The following is a 19,102-nucleotide window of genomic DNA, read 5'->3' on the forward strand; positions in this document are numbered from 1 at the left end:
TCTTACCAGAGCACTGCTTATCTCTAGATTATGGTGGTATGGAGGACTGAATTTAGGACCTCTGGTGCCTTAAGCATGAAAGCCTTTAGCATAACCACTGTGCTATCTCTGCCCCCCCTTTTTGCCACTAGGGTTATTAGTAGGGCTTAGTAACTGCACAGTGAATCAATAACTCCCAGGGGCCACTATTTCCTTTTATTATCATTATTATTACTATTATTACTATTATTTTCTCTTCTTTTCTTTATACTTGGTAGGAGAGAAATTGAGAGGGACAGGAGAGATAGGGAAAGAAAGAGACACCTGCAGTCCTGCTTCACTGCTTGTATAGATTCAACACCCCCCCACCTGCTATCCCACAGATGGGGGAGCCCAGGTCCTTGCACATAGTAATACGCACACTCAGTCAGGTCCATCACCCAGCCCTAGTAATCTTTTATTATTTTATTTAACACTCTATTTTGCAGCACTGGAGTAAATAAAGAGGCAGAGAAGGCAAGGGGGGAAAAGGCAGGGAGTTAAAGAGGGAGAATGATTGAGATAGGGAGAGAAGCAGAAAGGGTTGTAGAAGGGTTGGTGTAAATAGGAAGGGAAAGAAGAGACCTATCAAAAGGAGAATGCTGGGGTGGGAGTTTCCAAAGCCAGATATTAGCCAGAGAGATGCTAAGTGATAAAATGTCCAAGCTTTGTCCATAGCAGTCGACTTGGCACCATGAAGTGGAAGGAAGAGGACAAGTACTCATATTTAGCCCATCATGGCACTGTGAGCAAGGGCAGCCTTTCCGAATGTGTTTCAAGAATAGTAATTCTGAGTGTTGATTGATTCTACCAGATAAAGGGCCCAGTGATTGAATACATGTAGAAAACATGAGTTAGAAAATAAATTCATTTATGGAATTAAACAATTGACACATGTATGGTTTGCTTCATTTACAGATGGATAACTCTAGGAAACTGACCCATGTTCATCTATGATGGTAGCCCCTGTGTACAAATGAGCTCTGTGGTACACTACAACATCTAGGTTTGTGTAAGTATACTCTATGACATTTGCATAAAGATAAACTAATTTAATCACTCATTCTAAGGTTGTCATATTCATTTTAAGAGGATACATGACTGTAGTTAAAAATATTTCAAAAGAGGGCACAGCTTCCCAAGATTTATTTGGATGTCAAAGCCTTATTACTTCTCCCCGAGAGTATCTCTAGAGACAGGCTGGGGGTATGGATTGACTGGCCAATGCCCATGTTCATCAGAGAAGCAATTATAGAAGCCAGAAACCCCACCTTCTGTACCCCCAACATAATTTTGATCTATATTCCCAGTAGGGGAGAAGTGACAGGGGAAAGATGACCAGTGGACTCTGAACTGGAACTTTTCCATTTCTTCCAGGTTCTCTTCCTTAGTAGCATATAGTCATCCATAGATAATTTAACAATGTCATTTTGCACATTTTTCTTCTTCGTTTCAACTTTTGTAGTCATACGATAGGACTTTAGCATGAGCATAAATCATCCCATCCCTTAACGAGTAATTTTTCCCAAACCCAGACCCAGAGAGAGAAGAGGAAAAAAGGGGGTGGGGGGGACATTTGAATATAGAAATAGGTTTATGTGTGACTTGGAAAGGAATAAAAAGATTGGACCATTTTTAAAAAATGGGCAAATACATACAAATATAAACAGGCAGTTGTAGAAATAATAGTTAACTCATATCTGCAGCCTTAGGAAAACTATTGTAGCTTACAATGGAGGGGATGGGGATTCAGAACTCTGGTATTGGGAATGGTGTGGAGTTATACTCCTGTTGTCTTATAATTCTGTAAATCAATATTAAATCAGAGAGAGAGAGAGTGAGCGAGCGCGTGTGCTAGCTGTTCCTCAAGTGTAAATGTTCTCAAAGTTTGGTCCTTAGAGCAATAGCATCAGCATCTATTGGGAACCTGTTAGCACTGTAACATTTCAGGCCACACACAGATCAGAAACTTGGATGATGCCAGGAATCTGCATGTTTGTTTATTTTAACAAGGGAACTACTTATCATATGATAGTTTATGGTTTATAGTTTATGGTGGTGTGGGGAATTGAACCTTGGACCTCTGTACCTCTGTACCTCAGGCATGAATCTTCTTGCATAACCATTATGCAATCTCCTCCACTCAGGAATCTGTGTCTTAACAAGCTTTCCATACAATTCTGGTGCTCACTAAAATCCATATTCACAAAGCCAGAAAATACCATGTAGAAGATTGATTTATGTTTAAGTTTGGGAAAGATTACACTAAGAGATAGGATGATTTATGCTCATGCTAAAGTCATATCATATGACTACAAAAGTTGAAATAAAGAATAAAAATGTGTGAATTAACATTATTAAATTATCTATGAATAACTACATGCTACCAAGGTAGAAAGCCTGGAAGAAATGGAAACATACAACCTTCCAAAAATTGAACCAAGAGGAATGAGAAAATATGAACTGGCCTATTACTGCAAAAGAAATTGAAACACTTATCAAGAATCTTCTCAAGAATAGAAGTTCTGGACCAGGCGATTTTACAAATGAATTCTACAAAACCTTCAAGAAAGAGCTAATACCTCTATTTTTGAAGTTCTTCCAAAAAGACTAAAGACACAGGGATACTCCCTTCCACTTTCTATGAAGCCATATTTGGTATCACCCTGATACCAAAAGCAGACAGGGACACAACAAAAAAAGAAAACTATAGACCAATATCTCTCATGAACATATATGCTAAAATATTGAACAAACTTCTAGCCAACCTGATACAGCAGTATATTAAAATGATTGTTCATCATGACCAAATATGATTTATCCTCAGAATATAAGGCTGGTTCAATATATGTAAGTTGGTCAAGGAGATAAAGCAGTAGATAAAGCACTGGACTCAAGCACAAGGTCCCAAGTTCAATCCCTGGCAGCACATATATGTAAATCAATCATTGTGATCTACCACATTAATACAGGAAAACCCAAAAAACACATGATTATCTCAATATATGCAGAGAAAGCCTTTGACAAAATCCAACATCCATTTGTAGTCAAAACACTACAAAAAATGGGAATAGAGGGGAAATTCCTTAACACTGTGGAGTCCATATACAGCAAACCTACAGCCAATATCATACTCAGTGGTGAAACATTGGAAGCTTTATTCCCCTCAGATCAGGTACTAGACAGGGCTGCCCACTATCACCATTACTATTCAACATAATGTTGAAGTTCTTGCCATAGCAATCAGGCAAGAGCAAGGAATGAAAAGGATACAGATTGGAAGAGAAGAAGTCAAACTCTCCCTTTTTGCAGATGACATGATAGTATACATAGAAAAGCCTAAGGAATCCAGCAGGAAGTTCCTGGAAATTATCAGGGGATATAGTAAGGTGTCAGGCCACAAAATTAAAATACAAAAATCTGTAGTGTTCCTTTATGCAAATGTTAAGTCAGAAGAAGAAATCCAGAAATCAATCCCTTTCACTATACCAATGAAAAATCTAGGAATAAAACTAAGAAGGAAGAGAAAGGCTTATATGTTGAAAATTATGAGTCCTTATTCAAAGAAATAGAAATAGACACAAAGAAGTGGAAAGATAGTCCATGCGTATGGATTAGAAGAATTAACATCATCAAAATGAATATTCTACTCAGAGCCATATACAAATTTAATGCAATCCTCTTTAAGATCCCACTCAATTTTTTTTAGAATAGAACAAAAGCTACAAATATTTATCTGTAACCAGAAAATACCTAGACTCACCAAAATAATATTAAAAAAAAAGACCAGAACTGGAGGCATCACACTCCCAGATCTCAAATTGAGTTATAGGACCATAGTAATTAAAACTGCCTGGTACTGGAACAATAGACACACTGACCAGTGACAGAACTGAGAGCCCAGAAGTGAGTTCCCACACCTAATCTAATCTTTGACAAAGGTGCCCAGAATATTCCTGTAGTCTAAGCATTCAATGTTTCAAATATGTAAACTGATTGAATCCTAACACTAGGCTTAAATTGTTAAAGCATTTCTAAAAATACCTTTAAAAAAAAAAGCTAAAAGAAACCCAACTAAGTTACCTACAACCAGAATCTACTACCTTAGACCAGATAGATCAGAATCATTTGCTCTTGTCAGTATCTAAGATACTGTTATTAGTACATATCATTAAATGACATAAAGCATGGTAAGGACAAGTATAGTATGGTAAATCCTAACCAAGGGATTGTCAAAGAAAACCAAACTCCCAACTAACTTGCTAATAATAACAGTTATCTATTGCCTTTTTAAACTCTAAAACCATGAGAAACCTAGATGAGTGGCTAAGCAAGTTGTGGTATATATACACAATGGAATACTACTCAGCTGTAAAAAATGGTGACTTCACCGTTTTCAGCCGATCTTGGATGGACCTTGAAAAAATCATGTTGAGTGAAATAAGTCAGAAACAGAAGGATGAATATGGGATGATCTCAGTCTCAGGCCGAAGTTGAAAAACAAGATTAGAAAAGAAAACACAAGTCGAACCTGAAATGGAATTGGAGTATTACACCAAAGTAAAAGACTCTGGGGTGGGTGGGTGGGTGGGGAGAATACAGGTCCATGAAAAATGATGAATGAAATAGTGGGGGTAGTATTGCTAAATGGGAATCTGGGGAATGTTATGCATGTAAAAAAAAAAAAAAGAAGTAGAAATGCAAAGCAGAAATTGACTGAGTTTGGAGTATGGCACCAAAGTAAGAAAGCAGAAGTATACTAGAGTTTGCAGTGAGTACCTCCCTAATACTTCCTCTCCACTTTTCCAAGCTTTGGGTCCATGATTGCTCAACAATTTGTTTGGCTTTGTATGTTAACTCTCTTTTCAGCCACCAGGTTCCAGGTGTCATCAGGATGCCGGCCAGACTTCCCTGGATTGAAGACACCACCAATGTGTCCTGGAGCTCAGCTTCCCCAGAGACCCATCCTACTAGGGAAAGAGAGAGGCAGACTGGGAGTATGGACCGACCAGTCAATGCCCATGTTCAGCGAGGAAGCAATTACAGAAGCCAGACCTTCTACCTTCTGCAACCCTCAATGACCCTGGGTCCATGCTCCCAGAGGGATAGAGAATGGGAAAGCTATCGGGGGAGGGGGTGGGATATGGAGATTGGGCGGTGGGAATTGTGTGGAGTTGTACCCCTCCTACCCTATGGTTTTGTTAATTAATCCTTTCTTAAATTAAAAAAAAAAATTAAAAAAAAAAAAAGAAATGGTAGATCGCACAATGGCTATGCTAATTATTGTCATGCCTGAGGTTTCCTCTCCGGCCCACACCTAGGGTGTGTCTCCATCTTGAATGGGTGTAACAAAAGGTTAAAAGACATTGTTGATAAAAAAAAAAAAAAAAAAAAAAGGCTGTTTGTGAGAAAAGCAGCGCTAAATAAGAATAGAGTTAACCCTGAGCTTTGTGGGTCACTTACCATTTTTGAAAATGGTTCTTAGGCTATAAATACTGAAAGATTCTGATGGAAATCAGAAAGGTGAGTTTTTTTTTTTCACATGCCTTATTTTATACATCTGGAACATGATCTCATACGTTTTCATTATAGATTTCTCTCTTTTAAAAACATTTTATTTACTTATTAGTGGATAGAGACAGAAAGAAATTGGGAGGGAAATGGGAGAGAGAGGGGAAGAGATACCTGTAGCCCTGCTTCACCACTCATGAAGCTTTTCCCCCTGCATGTGGGAGCCAAGGGTTTGAATCTGAGTCATTATACACTGTAATATGTGTAATGTGTGGTCCAGTGCACCGCCTCCTGACTGACCCCCTCATTGTGGATTTTTTTATCTCTAAATCACTTTGACAATTGCAGAGAGACTCACCATTAAGAATTATTATATTATTCTTAGTCTATTTCCATGTCTCTGTTGTTTATTTTTAATGGAGATCGGTACAGAGTGAATTTTTTTTCTTCATAAGATAAGCAGAGGAAAGCAATGGTATTTTTGAAGAGGGACTGAGTATTAGAGAAATTTTTGAAATGCAAGTGTGAAATTCCTAAATTGCTAATTATTTACTATTAGTAATTATTAGTTATTAGTAACAATCACTAGTAAGAGACAGTAGTATCTGGCAGTTAACCAAACAAACTCTAAGTAGGAGTAAAATTATGCAAATTCTGGCTATACCCTTCAACAACACTATGTGAGCTTGGGAAAGTTACTTAATTTCCTTGTGCCTTTATTTCCTCATCTCAAAAGTGGGGATGCCTACAGTATTGCTCTCTTGGGTGACTGAGGATGGTTATTTTTACTTATTTATTTTTTTAAATTTTTTAATATTATCTTTATTGGATAGAGACAGCCAGAAATCGAGAGGGATGAGAGAGATAGAGAGGAAGAGATACCTGCAGCCCTGCTTTACCTCTTGGGAAGTTTTCCCCCTGCAGGTGGGAACCAGGGGCTTGAACCTGGGTCTTTACGTACTCTAACGTGAGCGAGTGCTTAAACAGGTGCGCCATCACCCAGTCCCCTGACTGAGGATGTTTTAATGAGACACTCAGAGAATTTCTCAAGAGGGCTGAGTGTAAACATATGCAAGCTTGAGGACCTGTATTTGAGCTCCAGGCCACCAGAGGGGAATGTCTTGGGGGGGTGGTTGAAGTTTTATCAGAGGCAAGGCTGTGCTGCAGCGGCTCTCCATCTCTTGCTCTGTCTCTTACTGCCTTATCTAAAGACAAGAAAATAATAATGACATGATGGGGGAGGCAGGCAGGGACTAAGCCCCAGTGCCAACCATGCTGGCAATAAAGAAATAAATAATAAAAATCCCTTGAAAATGCACACAGAAACATTGTACTAGTGTTACTTTTTTTTTCTTACAATAAATAACCCTGAAGCTGTTTTTTTCCTGCCAAATTGTACAGATAACAAATGTGTAAGGTTTAAAGCCATACAGTTAAGGGTGGGCTCACTGTGCCAAGCCCTGAAAGACCATGTCCACCATTCACCTTACCATCCCATGCAAAAGGGTAACATGTGGTCTTCAGCGGCCCATGGCCACTGCTCCATTCCCTGACAGCACGGGCCTGTTTAAAATTGGTTACCACCTTTACTAATTCGTATTCCTGATTTTTTAAAAAATTTATTTATTTGATAGAGACATCCAGAAATTGAGAGGAAGGGGGAGACAGAGGGAGAAGGAGACAGCACCTGCAGCACTGCTTCACCACTTGTGAAGCTTTCCCCCTGCAGATGGGACCGGGGGCTCGAACCTGTGTCCTTGTGCACTATAATTCAACCAGGTGCACCACCACTCGGCCCCCATATTCCTGACTTTTAACTGGCCTCACATGCTCTCAACCCGGAATGTGCCTTACAAGTGCTGGAGGTCACGAGCACTTTGTTCTAGTGAGCTGAGGAAATTTAGCACCGGAAAGCCGAGCTCCAGTTTATCATCCCTATCTGTTGGAAATGGTCAGTCTGTGGGTTTCACAACCCAAGTCGTCTTGAGGTATGAATTCCTACTGCTGCCCCTGTTGAGTTTTAGTTGTTCCTGTGAAGGAACCAAGTAAGATATTTCAAAATTGGCTTGCTCTTGCTTTGCCACTGAGGGTTCTGCAATGATGAGAAACCTCGAAGACCAGAGGCTATTCTAAGAATTTGCTTGTGGATGCCATCTGCTGGATGGAATGGGTATCAGATGCTTTCTGAAGTCTTGGCTGTCTGAAAAGGAAATCCACTCACTCCCAGTGTGGGCTCAGAACCCAGTGGGCTCATTGTACAGCATTAGTGCTAAATGTCTGGAGGTTTTTTGGAAATGCCATGACAGTTGTACACAGGACTTTTCCTGTGAGGAGTCAAGAGGTTAAACTCAACAGTATTTCTGGATAGACACCCTAGTTCTCCACATAAAATCTGATCTGCTTCTCAAGTTGATTTAACTGGTTAGAAAAAGCCCAGGACTATCAGGTAATGTCATCTGGAAGGACAAGGACATTCTTATCAATGGCAAAATGTACTTACAAGGAAGTGGAATACCATCTGGCTTCATTCTTATGTTCTCTGTGTTCATGCTTCCAGCAGTAATTTAATAAGCACTTAGCCTGTGAGCCAGGCACTGTCTAAGAACTGAAGAAGATTGACCCAAACCTAGTCCCTGCTCTTAATATCTTAGATGAATTTTTTGAGTATTTATGATGTTTAGGCGTTCATGTCCCATCTCATTTACTCCTTGGGACAGCTCTAGGATCTGTTATGTCCTCATTTACACAAATTATTAACCCATTTATATCAATCACAACTATCTCATGTGTAGTCCAGGAAACTAAAGCTTAGATTTATTTATTTAAAAAAAATACCATCAGAAAGAATCAGGGTTTAATTTTGGGGTGGTGGGGATAGGTAGGTGGAAGACAGAAGTGCTGACAGAAGTGCTGAAAACCTCGATAAATGAATTAATGTAGTTCTCCTCCCTCCTATAAAGAATCTGGGTCATTCACTTTACACACATTTTCTGTTCCATTAGCAACAAATATCCAGCAAAACAAAAGTCCTATAGAACAGTAAATGATGGTAGTAGTAGATGCTTTGGAAAGATTTATTGGGAATAAGCCACCCTCTAGCCAGCATTTGAAGTCTATCTAGATAACATTCTCTTCAGTTCCTAGCTCCTCCTCTTAATAGCTGCCTTGGTGTCAACAGCAAGACCTAAATTTCTGTCAGTTCTCATTCGAAAGAAAACAAATCTTTAGTTTGGTGAGCATGACAGAGTGTGTATGTGAGTGGGACAATTTGCTCTTTGAGATCTAGACGGCAGTTCAGATGTTCTGACCACAGTAACTCCAAACTATTGTGTCTTTTTTCTTTTCCTTACTTTTCTTTTCTTTACTTTACTTTCTTTTTTTTTTTCTTTCTTGGTATGAATGTGTTGCTTTTGATGGGAAAACATGGGGCTGGATAGGTGGGGGTGGGGTGGGGTGGATAGAGGAATAGGAGAGGTGAAGATGAATGGAATCTGGTGGTACAGGAGAAAAGTACTCGGTGACAGGTGTCTATTAAGGGTGATCAAAAAATTATAGCTCTTGTACAGAGAGAAGTATGTATGCGGTTGCACAGCAGAGTGGCATATGGTGGATAGGGACTAATGCCTCTGGGGTCTAGAGAGCTCCTGCTGTGTCACTAGATTTTTGCTTGCTTTGTTTTGTTTCATCCGAGCAAGTCACATGACCTTTCATTATACTCCTCCATGGTTCTTTCACATTACAAGATGAAGTTGCCTCACAGTGGCATTTTGTATGAAATTTATTTTTTGTTATCTTTATTTATTTATTGGACAGAGATAGTCAGAAATGGAGAGAGTAGGGGAAGATAGAGAGGGAGAGAGAGAGAGAGAGACCTGCAGCTCTGCTCTACCACTCATGAAGCTTTCCCTCTGTAGGTGGGGACCGGGGGCTCGAACCTGGGTCCTCATGCACTGTAACATGTGTGCTTAACCAGGTGCGCTACCACCTAGCCCCCTCACAGTGGCATTTTGGAGGTTCAGTGAGGTACCAGACCTGGTTTCTGCTACCTGCAGCTGGGTCAGAATTTGGTTAGGTCCTTCAGAGAAACTGCCCTTCAAGACTGTTTAATAACATTCCCACCTCAATTTGCTACATAGACCAAAACTTGCCACACAAACCGTTTTTCCTCTTCCAATAACCCTTAAAAGCAGGATGAAGAGATATACTGATATTCTCATACTTAAGGAAGACTGAATTCCTGGGTAACTTGGCTACAATGAAGCTGTTTTTTCTAGACCAACTGCCTGTCTTGTCTGCAGGGTTGAGAACTACAAACAAAAAAATAAAATAAAATAAAATCTTAAGGAATTGCATATGTGTTTCAAACCCCTAGGCAGACAGTGATACTCAATCTATTGCCAGGAAAAACTGAAACCTGAATTTCCTAGAAAGAGTCCCACCCTGAAATTCCCAGACAAAATATAACCAGAAAAAGGAAAAGTGATTATAAAATATGCTGGGTGCATTATTTTAGTAGGTTCTGTAATTAAAAAAAAAAGTGAATGGCTGTTTTTAAGAAATAAGTCAACTGGTCATAAGCCTTTTTTTTTTCTGACGGGCTATTTCCTGACCAATACACATGTTTGAAAGTCAGACTAGAGAGAGAGTTTTGGAGAAGTAAGAACCAATCAAAAATGGATAAAATATTACAATGTGTCACTTATGAAAATTATGAACATGTTGCATTGGACAGCATTCATACAAAGAAGCTAGGGTTAGTACAAAAAGTTAAGAGACATAGGAGAGGGAACCGGTGGTGGCACACCTGGTTGAGTGCCCATGTTACAGTGCACAAAGACCCAGGTTTGAGCCCCTGGTACCCACCTGTAAGGGGAAAGCTTTGCAAGGTGAAGCAGAGCTGCAGGTGTCTCTCAGTCTCTCTCCCTTCCCATCACCCCCTTCTTTCTCAATTTCCAGCTGTCCCTATCCAAAAAATGAAAAAAGAAAAAAAAAGTAGAGAGGGAGAGAGAGAGAAAAAGAGAGAGAGAGAGAGAGAGAGAGAGAGAGAGAGAGAGGTGGAGGAGGGATAAATCTAACTGGGAAAAAGTGGGGCAGATTAAGCTCAGATGAGCTCAAACTCAAAGTGGTAATCACTATAGTACACAAACTGACTTTTAAAGTCAATGTTAAGACCCTTATGTTTTTTCAGTCAGTGACCTGCAATAATGGTGCAGTTATTCCTGTGTAAACAGACTTTTAAAAAGCATGGTTGAGGGGGTTGGGCAGTAGCACAGTGGGTTAAGTGCAGATGGTGCAAAGCGCAAGGACTGGCACAAGGATCCCAGTTTGAGCCCCTGGCTCCCCACCTGTAGGGAAGTACCTTCATAGGCAGTGAAGCAGGTCTGCAGGTGTCTTTCTCTCCCCCTCTCTGTCTTCCCCTCCTCTCTCCATTTCTCTCAGTCCTATCCAACAACGATGACATCAATAATAACTACAACAACAATAAAAAAAAAACCAAGGGCAACAAAAGAGAAAATAAAAAAATAAATTAATTAAAATTAAAATATGGCTGAACAGTTAATTTTATAATCATGCAATACCTGTTGGTAATATTCTAACACAATTAGTTTGCACTATAAGGCACAGACTTGATTTTGTTTCAGAAGTTCAAGCATGAATTCCACTTAACTGGACTTGGATAAATGAAGCATCACAGGGTTTAGTTTCTAAGTGAAAGGCATTAATTGGTGAGAATAAGGAGATGAGTGCCTGACACAGGCAGGTGCTCCTCCATACACCATAATGGAGCAAAGGGAGGCAATAAAGAATGACCTAGCACATTACAATGTGCAAGGTTCTGGGTTCAAGCCCCTGGTTCCCACCTGCAGGGGAAAGCTTCACAAGTGGTGAAACAGGGCTGCAGGTGTCTGTCTCTCCCCCTCTTTCTCCTTGCTCAATTTTTCTGTGCCTATCAAATAAACAACAACAATAAAATAATAACAAAAATAATGGCCTGGTTTTCCTAGTGAATTTAGTTATATAGATCGTGAATGACAACAGTTAGCTACTTCTTCTGGCTATTAGAAATGAAGTGAAAGACAAAACCTATCCAGTCTTCAGAATTCCAGTCTCTATTCAGTGAACATGCTAGAAAACTGGGCATCTGATAACTTTCTCTTTCGTGTATAGCCAATCCTTTAAACAATTAATATATATGAAAAGATTTATCTATTTACTTTCATGAGAGAAAGAGACCAGAATACCAATCAGCTCTGGGTAATGGTGGTGCCAAGAATTGAACTTGGAATGATCTCTGGGGCCTCTTCCTGACCACATTCTTTCAATTTTACCTTCTGTTTTCCTTTCCTTTCCTTTCCTTTCCTTTCCTTTCCTTTCCTTTCCTTTCCTTTCCTTTCCTTTCCTTTCCTTTCCTTTCCTTTCCTTTCCTTTCCTTTCCTTCCCTCCCCTCCCCTCCCCTCCCCTCCCCTTTTCTTTTCTTTCTTTCTTTCTTTCTTTCTTTCTTTCTTTCTTTCTTTCTTTCTTTCTTTCTTTTCCTCCAGGCTTATTGCTGGGGCTAGGTGCCTGATCCACAAATCCATTGCTTTTGGAGGCTATTTTTTCCCTTTTTGTTGCCACTGTTATTTTATGGTTGTTGTGGTTATTATTATCGTTTTTACTTTTGTCACTGTTGTTGGATAGGACAGAGAGAAATTGAGAGAGGAGGGGAGACAGAGACGGAGAAAGACAGACACCTGCAGACCTGATTCACTGCTTGTGAAGTGACCCCCCCCCCTGCATGTGGGGGAACTGAGGGGCTCAAACCAAAATCCTTAAGCTTTGTGCCATGTGTGGTTAACCCGCTGCGCTATCTCCCAACCCCCTCAATTTTACCTTCTAAATAGATCTCAAATCCTTCCATCCTTTTTAACCTAACCATACACTATCTTCTCTTGTCTAGAAAACTGTAACAGGCCTTCCAAGAGCTGTGTTTTACCTACTTTGGACCTGTCTCTCTTTTCATTGCCCATGATGATACCAGAGTTAATTTTTACAAAATACAAATTTGGCTGTGCTCTGCTGTTCCCCCCAAATCTTCAGGCCCAACACTGCCTACTTTTCTTAAGAGTCAAGAATAGAGTCTAGCCCTTCCTGTTCCTTTTTTTCAGCTCCATCTAGTTAACTCTCAAGATTCTCTCCTTTGCTAAATTTCTCCTCATTTGGCAAAGGTTGTTTCTTTTTCCCTTTGCCTGGAAGTACTCCTTATTCTTGCTTCTCTGGTCCTGCCATTTTGATGTCAGTTTGTAATACTTCTGAACCCTGAAGCCAGTTCTGTTCTGTCTTTAGTTAATACAAACAGAATCCCATGGTCGTTTGCCTTCACAACACTAACCTATGTCTGTTGCTCAGCTGTTAGATTAGCATCTGACTTCCTGTCAGAATCACAAACTCTGGGAAACCAGGGACTTGAATATGCTTTCTTACCATCTTGTCTCTGACATCTAGAACATTGTCTATTTTACATCAGGCATAAGTAAATATAGGAGTGAATGAATAAATTTAATGAATACCATCTTGTCATTCTTACAGATTAATCTGTTTCCATTTCTGAATGGTTATCTCAAACCAATGGTATAGATAAACTGATTTACAACGTTTTGCTTTTTATGAATGAAAAGCCAGAATTTCCTACATATTACAGTGCCTAGGAAAACTAAAATAGTTTCCCAATTCTGCATGGGCAAGCTATTAAAATAAGCAAACCAGCTTGCATCAAAATTTTCATTTTTACTCTTAAATAGTTCACCTGAAAGATGGGGATAATAAAAGCCCCTTTTGTTTGCAAAATTAGAAACTGTATCTGAAAAAAAGTTCAGAAACACAGCTAAGATTTAAATAATAAAGCCTTGGTGAACTGATATTCTGAAAACATCCTTTGAGTGACTCAAAAGTAATGTAAATTAGAAAAACTGACAGGAAAAAAAATTCAAAATTAGAAAACCTCTATGACTTTGCAAAGACAATGATACACTTGTATAAGGAAGTTACTGCTAAAACTATAGGTAAATAGAAGTTTAATTTTCAAAAAGTTCCCTGGTATCTTTTTCTTTTTAAAAAATAGATTGCTTTGGAGAAATCATTATATTTCAAAAGGTACCTCGTGCTATTCAACAAAATGAATAAAATGCAGCACTTTCATCATCATCATCATCATCATCATTTTTAGTAGGAGTAGTAACTGTAGTTACTTTGCTAGGATCTAGGCAGTATAAATTGTACACTCATTACTGGCTATTATCCAGATATTTCACATCACAGTAATTTGACTGGTCAGTAAATCAGTACTACTTAGATAAAGATGAACCAAGCCATCAAAACACACCCCGGCTATCAAGCTCCAATATTACAGATACGGGAATCCTAAAGCTAGAAGAGAGACCTCTAGTGTGTGTCAGAGAACTTTATACTGTGCTTCCGGCATAATTAATACAGCAAAATCGCAGTCATTTAGAATACTGTGGTGGGAGATTTCTTGGCTAACTATCACTCACCCTCAATTCATTTCATAATTTCTCTCCAGCAGATAAGGTGTTTCGCCTAGTTAGTTGCTCTCTTTTTATGAACATATTGTTTAAACGAATGTAATTTTTCTCTGTGATGCCAAGTTTTGAAATTCAATGGTCACTTTTGCAACCTAATTGGAAAAGAGCAAACCTACTGTCATCTAACAGTCGCTAACAATTCTTTCCAGTCAAACAGCAGCAGGACTCAAGAGACAAATTGTTGCAGTCAGTGTGCAGTCAGTCCCCAGAACACCAGCCCCTCATGAAAAGCAACAAGCCATGCAGCTATAAACAGGAGAAAGAGATTGGCACATAGCCCATCATCCAGCAGACAAATGGTGCCACCACTATTTTAAATTCACCAAGTACATTAGTTATTAGCTTTCACATATATCCACATATGCAAATCCCGTTATGTAGAATCTGTTTTAAAGACTCATTCTATGGCATCAACCTCAGCCTTAAAAAAAAAAGTCCTTTTCTCCTGTTCCACATTAAAAACTCATTTGACATACACAGAGAAAATGTTTCTCTAAAAACATACAGACACACAAAACAGGAGGTCACTTAAGGAGTCTACTGCTGAGAAGGTAAAAGCATTTTGCTCATTTTTAATTTGCTAAAACAATCCAAGCATGCGTGCTACCCAGAGGCTATTCGCAAATAAACTTGTATCTCTAGCTGCCAGTTTAGCTGATTGAAAACAGAAGGCGAACGTTTCTTAAAGAATGAATATGTTAAACTGTTTATGTCTTTCTCTGTTCCAACACACACACACACACACACACACACACACACACACACACACACACGGATTTACTTGGAAACAGTCAGTTCTACGGCCTAAAAGGTATTCCAGCACTTGTACCAAATTATTTTTGTCTACTGTGTTGCACCTCTTAGCGAGGAAGTCAGTGCCAAGAGGACACTGGACAGTTCCTGTGTGTTGTTCTCCAAGTAAAGAGCCGACGGTACATTTGCAACTTTGCTAACTTCAGTTGGCTCCAGCCCAGTCGGACCCCGAAGCAGTCACAATGCCAATATCCTGATCCTGGGAAATAATTTCCCAGATACTGCAAGCATTCGAATGCAGAAAGGCGGACACACACACACACACACACACACACACACACACACACACACACACCCCTCACTAGCTAAGAAGTGGCAGGAGCCAGGCGGCTGAGAAGAACTCTGGGTCAGGTAAGGAATTCCCACCGCAGGTCTGGCTTTCTCTCCCAGCAGCTCCTGGACATCACTTTCAACAGGAATTCACCAGTACGTGCCCCCAACACCACCCTTTTCCCCTGGGGCGAGGACTCTTTTATTTTCCAGCCAGGTCCCTCTGGGGGGCAGGAGAGGAAGCACACATCACATTTCACCAAAGTGGCTGCAGGGACAGAGGTGGGGTTAACTAAGAGGGAGGGAAGGAAGGAGGGGAGTGAGAGGAAGAGAGAAAGGAGCCCACCTCCATCTCTCCCGCCCACCTCAGCGCCCCAAGCGCGGGTTCGCCAGGAAACTGGCCCTTTAAGGGGGGACCTTGGCCGCCAGGAGGGGAGGGAAGGATGCAGGCTCCAGACTGGGCTCCCCAGGCTCCCGGGAGAGGCGAGCTCTGCAGAGCCACAGCCACGACCCGCAGCGCTCCCCGTCGCAGACCCCGCCCGCCCCCGCCTCACTGGGGGTTTCTAGCCGGGAGCCAGAGCTGTGCCTTAGGTCGGGGGCGAAGGTGGGAGGAAGGGGAATGAGAGATTTTGTTTTAAATAAAGGAAACGTTTGCACACGTACACACACACACACACACACACACACACACACACACACCCCAAAAGAGGGTGGGGGGCTGGAGACGGGACACACACACACACACACACACCCCAAAAGAGGGTGGGGGGCTGGAGACGGGAGGCCAAGGTGGGAGGGGGCTTTAAAGGCGCCGGGTGGGCGGAGGCGGAGGCTGGGGATTAGCCCAGCCGGGCGCAGACTGCGGACCGCGCAGAGGATACGGCCGGCCGCGGCTCACAAAGGGGTGCAGCGCGGCCAGGTCCCGGCACCAGAGAAGAGCCAAGCGCCCCGGGGCTCAGCCCTCTCCGCGGCCACAATGGCGGCCGTCACGGGGCTCCGGGGGCGCGGCGGAGCCGGCCTATAAGGAGCGGGCGGCGGGGGGCCCGGGGATCAGAGCTTAGCCCCGGGCGCTGCGGCGCGTTCGGCCCGGGGCGCTCCCGCGGGCGGCGGGTCGGGACCGCGGCAGGGCGCGGGTCTCGGCGCGGGGAAGAAAGGACGCGCACTGCTCGGCGCCGAGGGAGGCGGGAGCGAGGGGCGGGGGCAGCCTCGCCGGGCGGCCGCGGTACAGGCTGGCGAGCGGCGGGCAAGCGAGCGGGCGGGCGGCGCTGGCACCGGCTCCGGTAACCCTGGCCGCTCAGCCCCGGGAGCCGAACCGGGCCCCGAGATCAGGTAGCCCGGCCTGGGCGCACCGGCTCCTCCTGCCCACTCCGTCCCGCTCCCACCGCTTTCCCCTGGACGAAGAGAGCCAAGAGCACCCCGGAGCTACCCGGGAGGAGGAGGCGCCCGCTGCCCCACCGCGGGTCCGAGCGGATCCCGAGCCGCCTCGGCTGGCTGTGTGTGTGCGAGTGTGCCGCGCTCTCGCCCCATGCCTGGCACATGCGTAAAAGCGAGTTGCGCCCAAAGTCCCAGCCATACCCTCCTTAGCAAATAATAACAAGCCCAAACCGTCAGATCTTACCTGAAACATTGAAGCACAAAGTCTCTCCAAGTCCCCTTTTCCTTTTCCTCTCCCCCCTTTTCCGATTTCTCTCCCAGCGATCTGCTCGGCTCGCCACACCAGAGAGAAATGCAATAGCTTGGCTAAGGTAGACAGAACAAAATACAGAGAAGAGTTGCTCCAGGGCTTTGAAACCCCTCAAGGCAAGGATCAGGATACAATTAGCTCATGCCTCTACCTCCAGTCTAAATCAATCTCCAAAATAAAACTTAAATCAAATTAACTGATCACAGGGCAGACAATTGATCTCCTTAAAAAATAATAAAGCTCTCTATATACGTATATAGATAAATAGACACATAGGGAATTTTTTTTCCAGATTTTATTTTTGGTGGAAAAACAGTCTTATTCCAGCCTCCAACTTGCTTTTTACCCTCCTCTTGCACAGAAAAGCTGATTTTAATCGTTGTGATTAGTTTTGATGTAACGTTTCCGCAGGCGATTTCTGCAAATGGATGGAGTGTTTCTTTGCCAAAAGAGGGAAAAGCAGCAGATGATGATAATTATAAGGATTGTTGGTTGTTCCTTTTTATTTGTGTTTAGAGCTCTCGCTTCACTTTCTCGAGTTGACCTGACATTACTGTTACACTAAGGTCGCACAACTTGTTGATGAGGATCACCGCCTTGTCTGATCAAAGGATAGGTGATAATTTGGCAATATAGCAGCTCATTTTTGGTTCCTTTGGCGACATAATGTCCCAAATGACGTGGATAAAAATAAGCACATGCAGTCTGCTTTGCCCCAATCAAGTCTGAATCAGTGCCTGAGGGTGATACACAAACTCATTTCAAATGTTCAACCATGCAGAATTGCAAAAAGATTGAAGGAGTTACACCACATTTTTTTTTTCAAATAGCAAAATGAAAAGAAAACAAACCCTACATTAAGTGTAGTCAAGGATCTATTACTTGGGCTTATTTGAATATACCTCCACTGCTTCCTTCTCTTTGCTTCCCTCCACCTGGTATCTTTTATGGTGGTGGTGGTGGAGGGGGGACTGTAAATTATTTGACGGAAGTGGTCAACAGAGTTAAAGACTCTAACATAAACACATTTCCCCAGACTGCTAGTCTGACCTCCCCCCACTCCTGATCACTTCTCTTTCCTCTCTAGGTCTTTGTTCAAAGAAATTGTGTCTGAATCAGTCGTTATCTTAATTCTTTACAGTTAGAACGGGATATTCCATTGCAACTCAAAGGTCATCTCTCATCAGTGTAATGTCCTTGCAACATAATTTTTGAAATGGTATTTTTTTTGTTGAGCTCTTCACAGTTCATTAATTCATCCACTTTGCTGACATTTCTTATGAAACAAACAAACAAACAAAAAACAAAGAAACAGGCTGTAAGGCCTAAAAAGAAAAAAGAAACCCTATATAGTGCTAAACATGTTCTATGACTACCTGCAATTGGAAGTATTCTTTAAAGAAGCACTTATTTTTCTCCATTATTTTGTCTTTAAAGTAAGGGCATCAATGCCAGCAGAGTATGGAAGGGTAATTTTTAAAAATACATAGTCAATCAGATCAGTGTTGTGCTATGAGAGATTAATATCATGATGAGAAACTTGGAGATCTGGCATATCGGTAGTTCTTTTATTTTTTCAAACATAGCTATTGTGTTTATCAGGTATCAGGTAGCTAGTTTGAGACTATGTCCTATCAGAATAAAAATGTTTCACAAAGTAAAGTTATGTTTAAGCATTTCTTCTCTATCTCCTCCTCAACATACACAGAAGACACATTCTCTGGTGTGTAGGGAAAGTCTGAGATGTCCATGAAATTTCAAGTTTAATTGAGTAAAAAAAAAAAAAAAAAAAAAGAGAATGTGAAAAAGACCAAAGAAATATCCTTAGTCATTGAAATGACTTGATATATATATATATATATATCCTAAAGTGATTTTTACTCAAAGGCTGGAGGACTTGGTATCTGTGTCGCTGTCCTTGAATGCTAGGTGGGCATTTAGTCCTTAGTGAAAGTGTAGATGAGTAAACTAAAGTAGCTTGACCAAAATCCCAAGACAGTCATGAACCACAGGACCAAGACCAGATCACAAGATACAAGAAAGGTGAGTGATTCCATCTTGAAGTTATACACACTATCCTATTTTGTACTGACAAGATTTAAACCATATTTTTTAAATTCCTTCTCTGGCATTGTCCTCAAAGCCTATTAAGACAGAAATATTCTGCCACTGAGCCTCCTTCTCAGGCACCAGCCATTTTAAAGTAATCCAACCTATTCAGTTGATT

At 41.5% G+C, this 19,102-nt stretch overlaps 1 protein-coding gene across 1 annotated transcript in view; it reads right to left on the minus strand.

Moving 5' to 3' along the window:
• KCTD1 (potassium channel tetramerization domain containing 1) overlaps positions 1-16,931 on the minus strand; it is a 289,937-nt gene extending 273,006 nt beyond the window's left edge. Inside the window, exon 1 of the mRNA XM_060173641.1 lies at positions 16,810-16,931. Coding sequence (XP_060029624.1) covers positions 16,810-16,818 — 9 coding nt within the window. The 5' untranslated portion in view covers positions 16,819-16,931. The remainder of the gene's footprint in view (positions 1-16,809) is intronic.
• Positions 16,932-19,102: the final 2,171 nt, after the last annotated feature.

The sequence above is a fragment of the Erinaceus europaeus genome, chromosome 15, assembly GCF_950295315.1.
Source record: "Erinaceus europaeus chromosome 15, mEriEur2.1, whole genome shotgun sequence".
NCBI lineage: Eukaryota > Metazoa > Chordata > Mammalia > Eulipotyphla > Erinaceidae > Erinaceus > Erinaceus europaeus.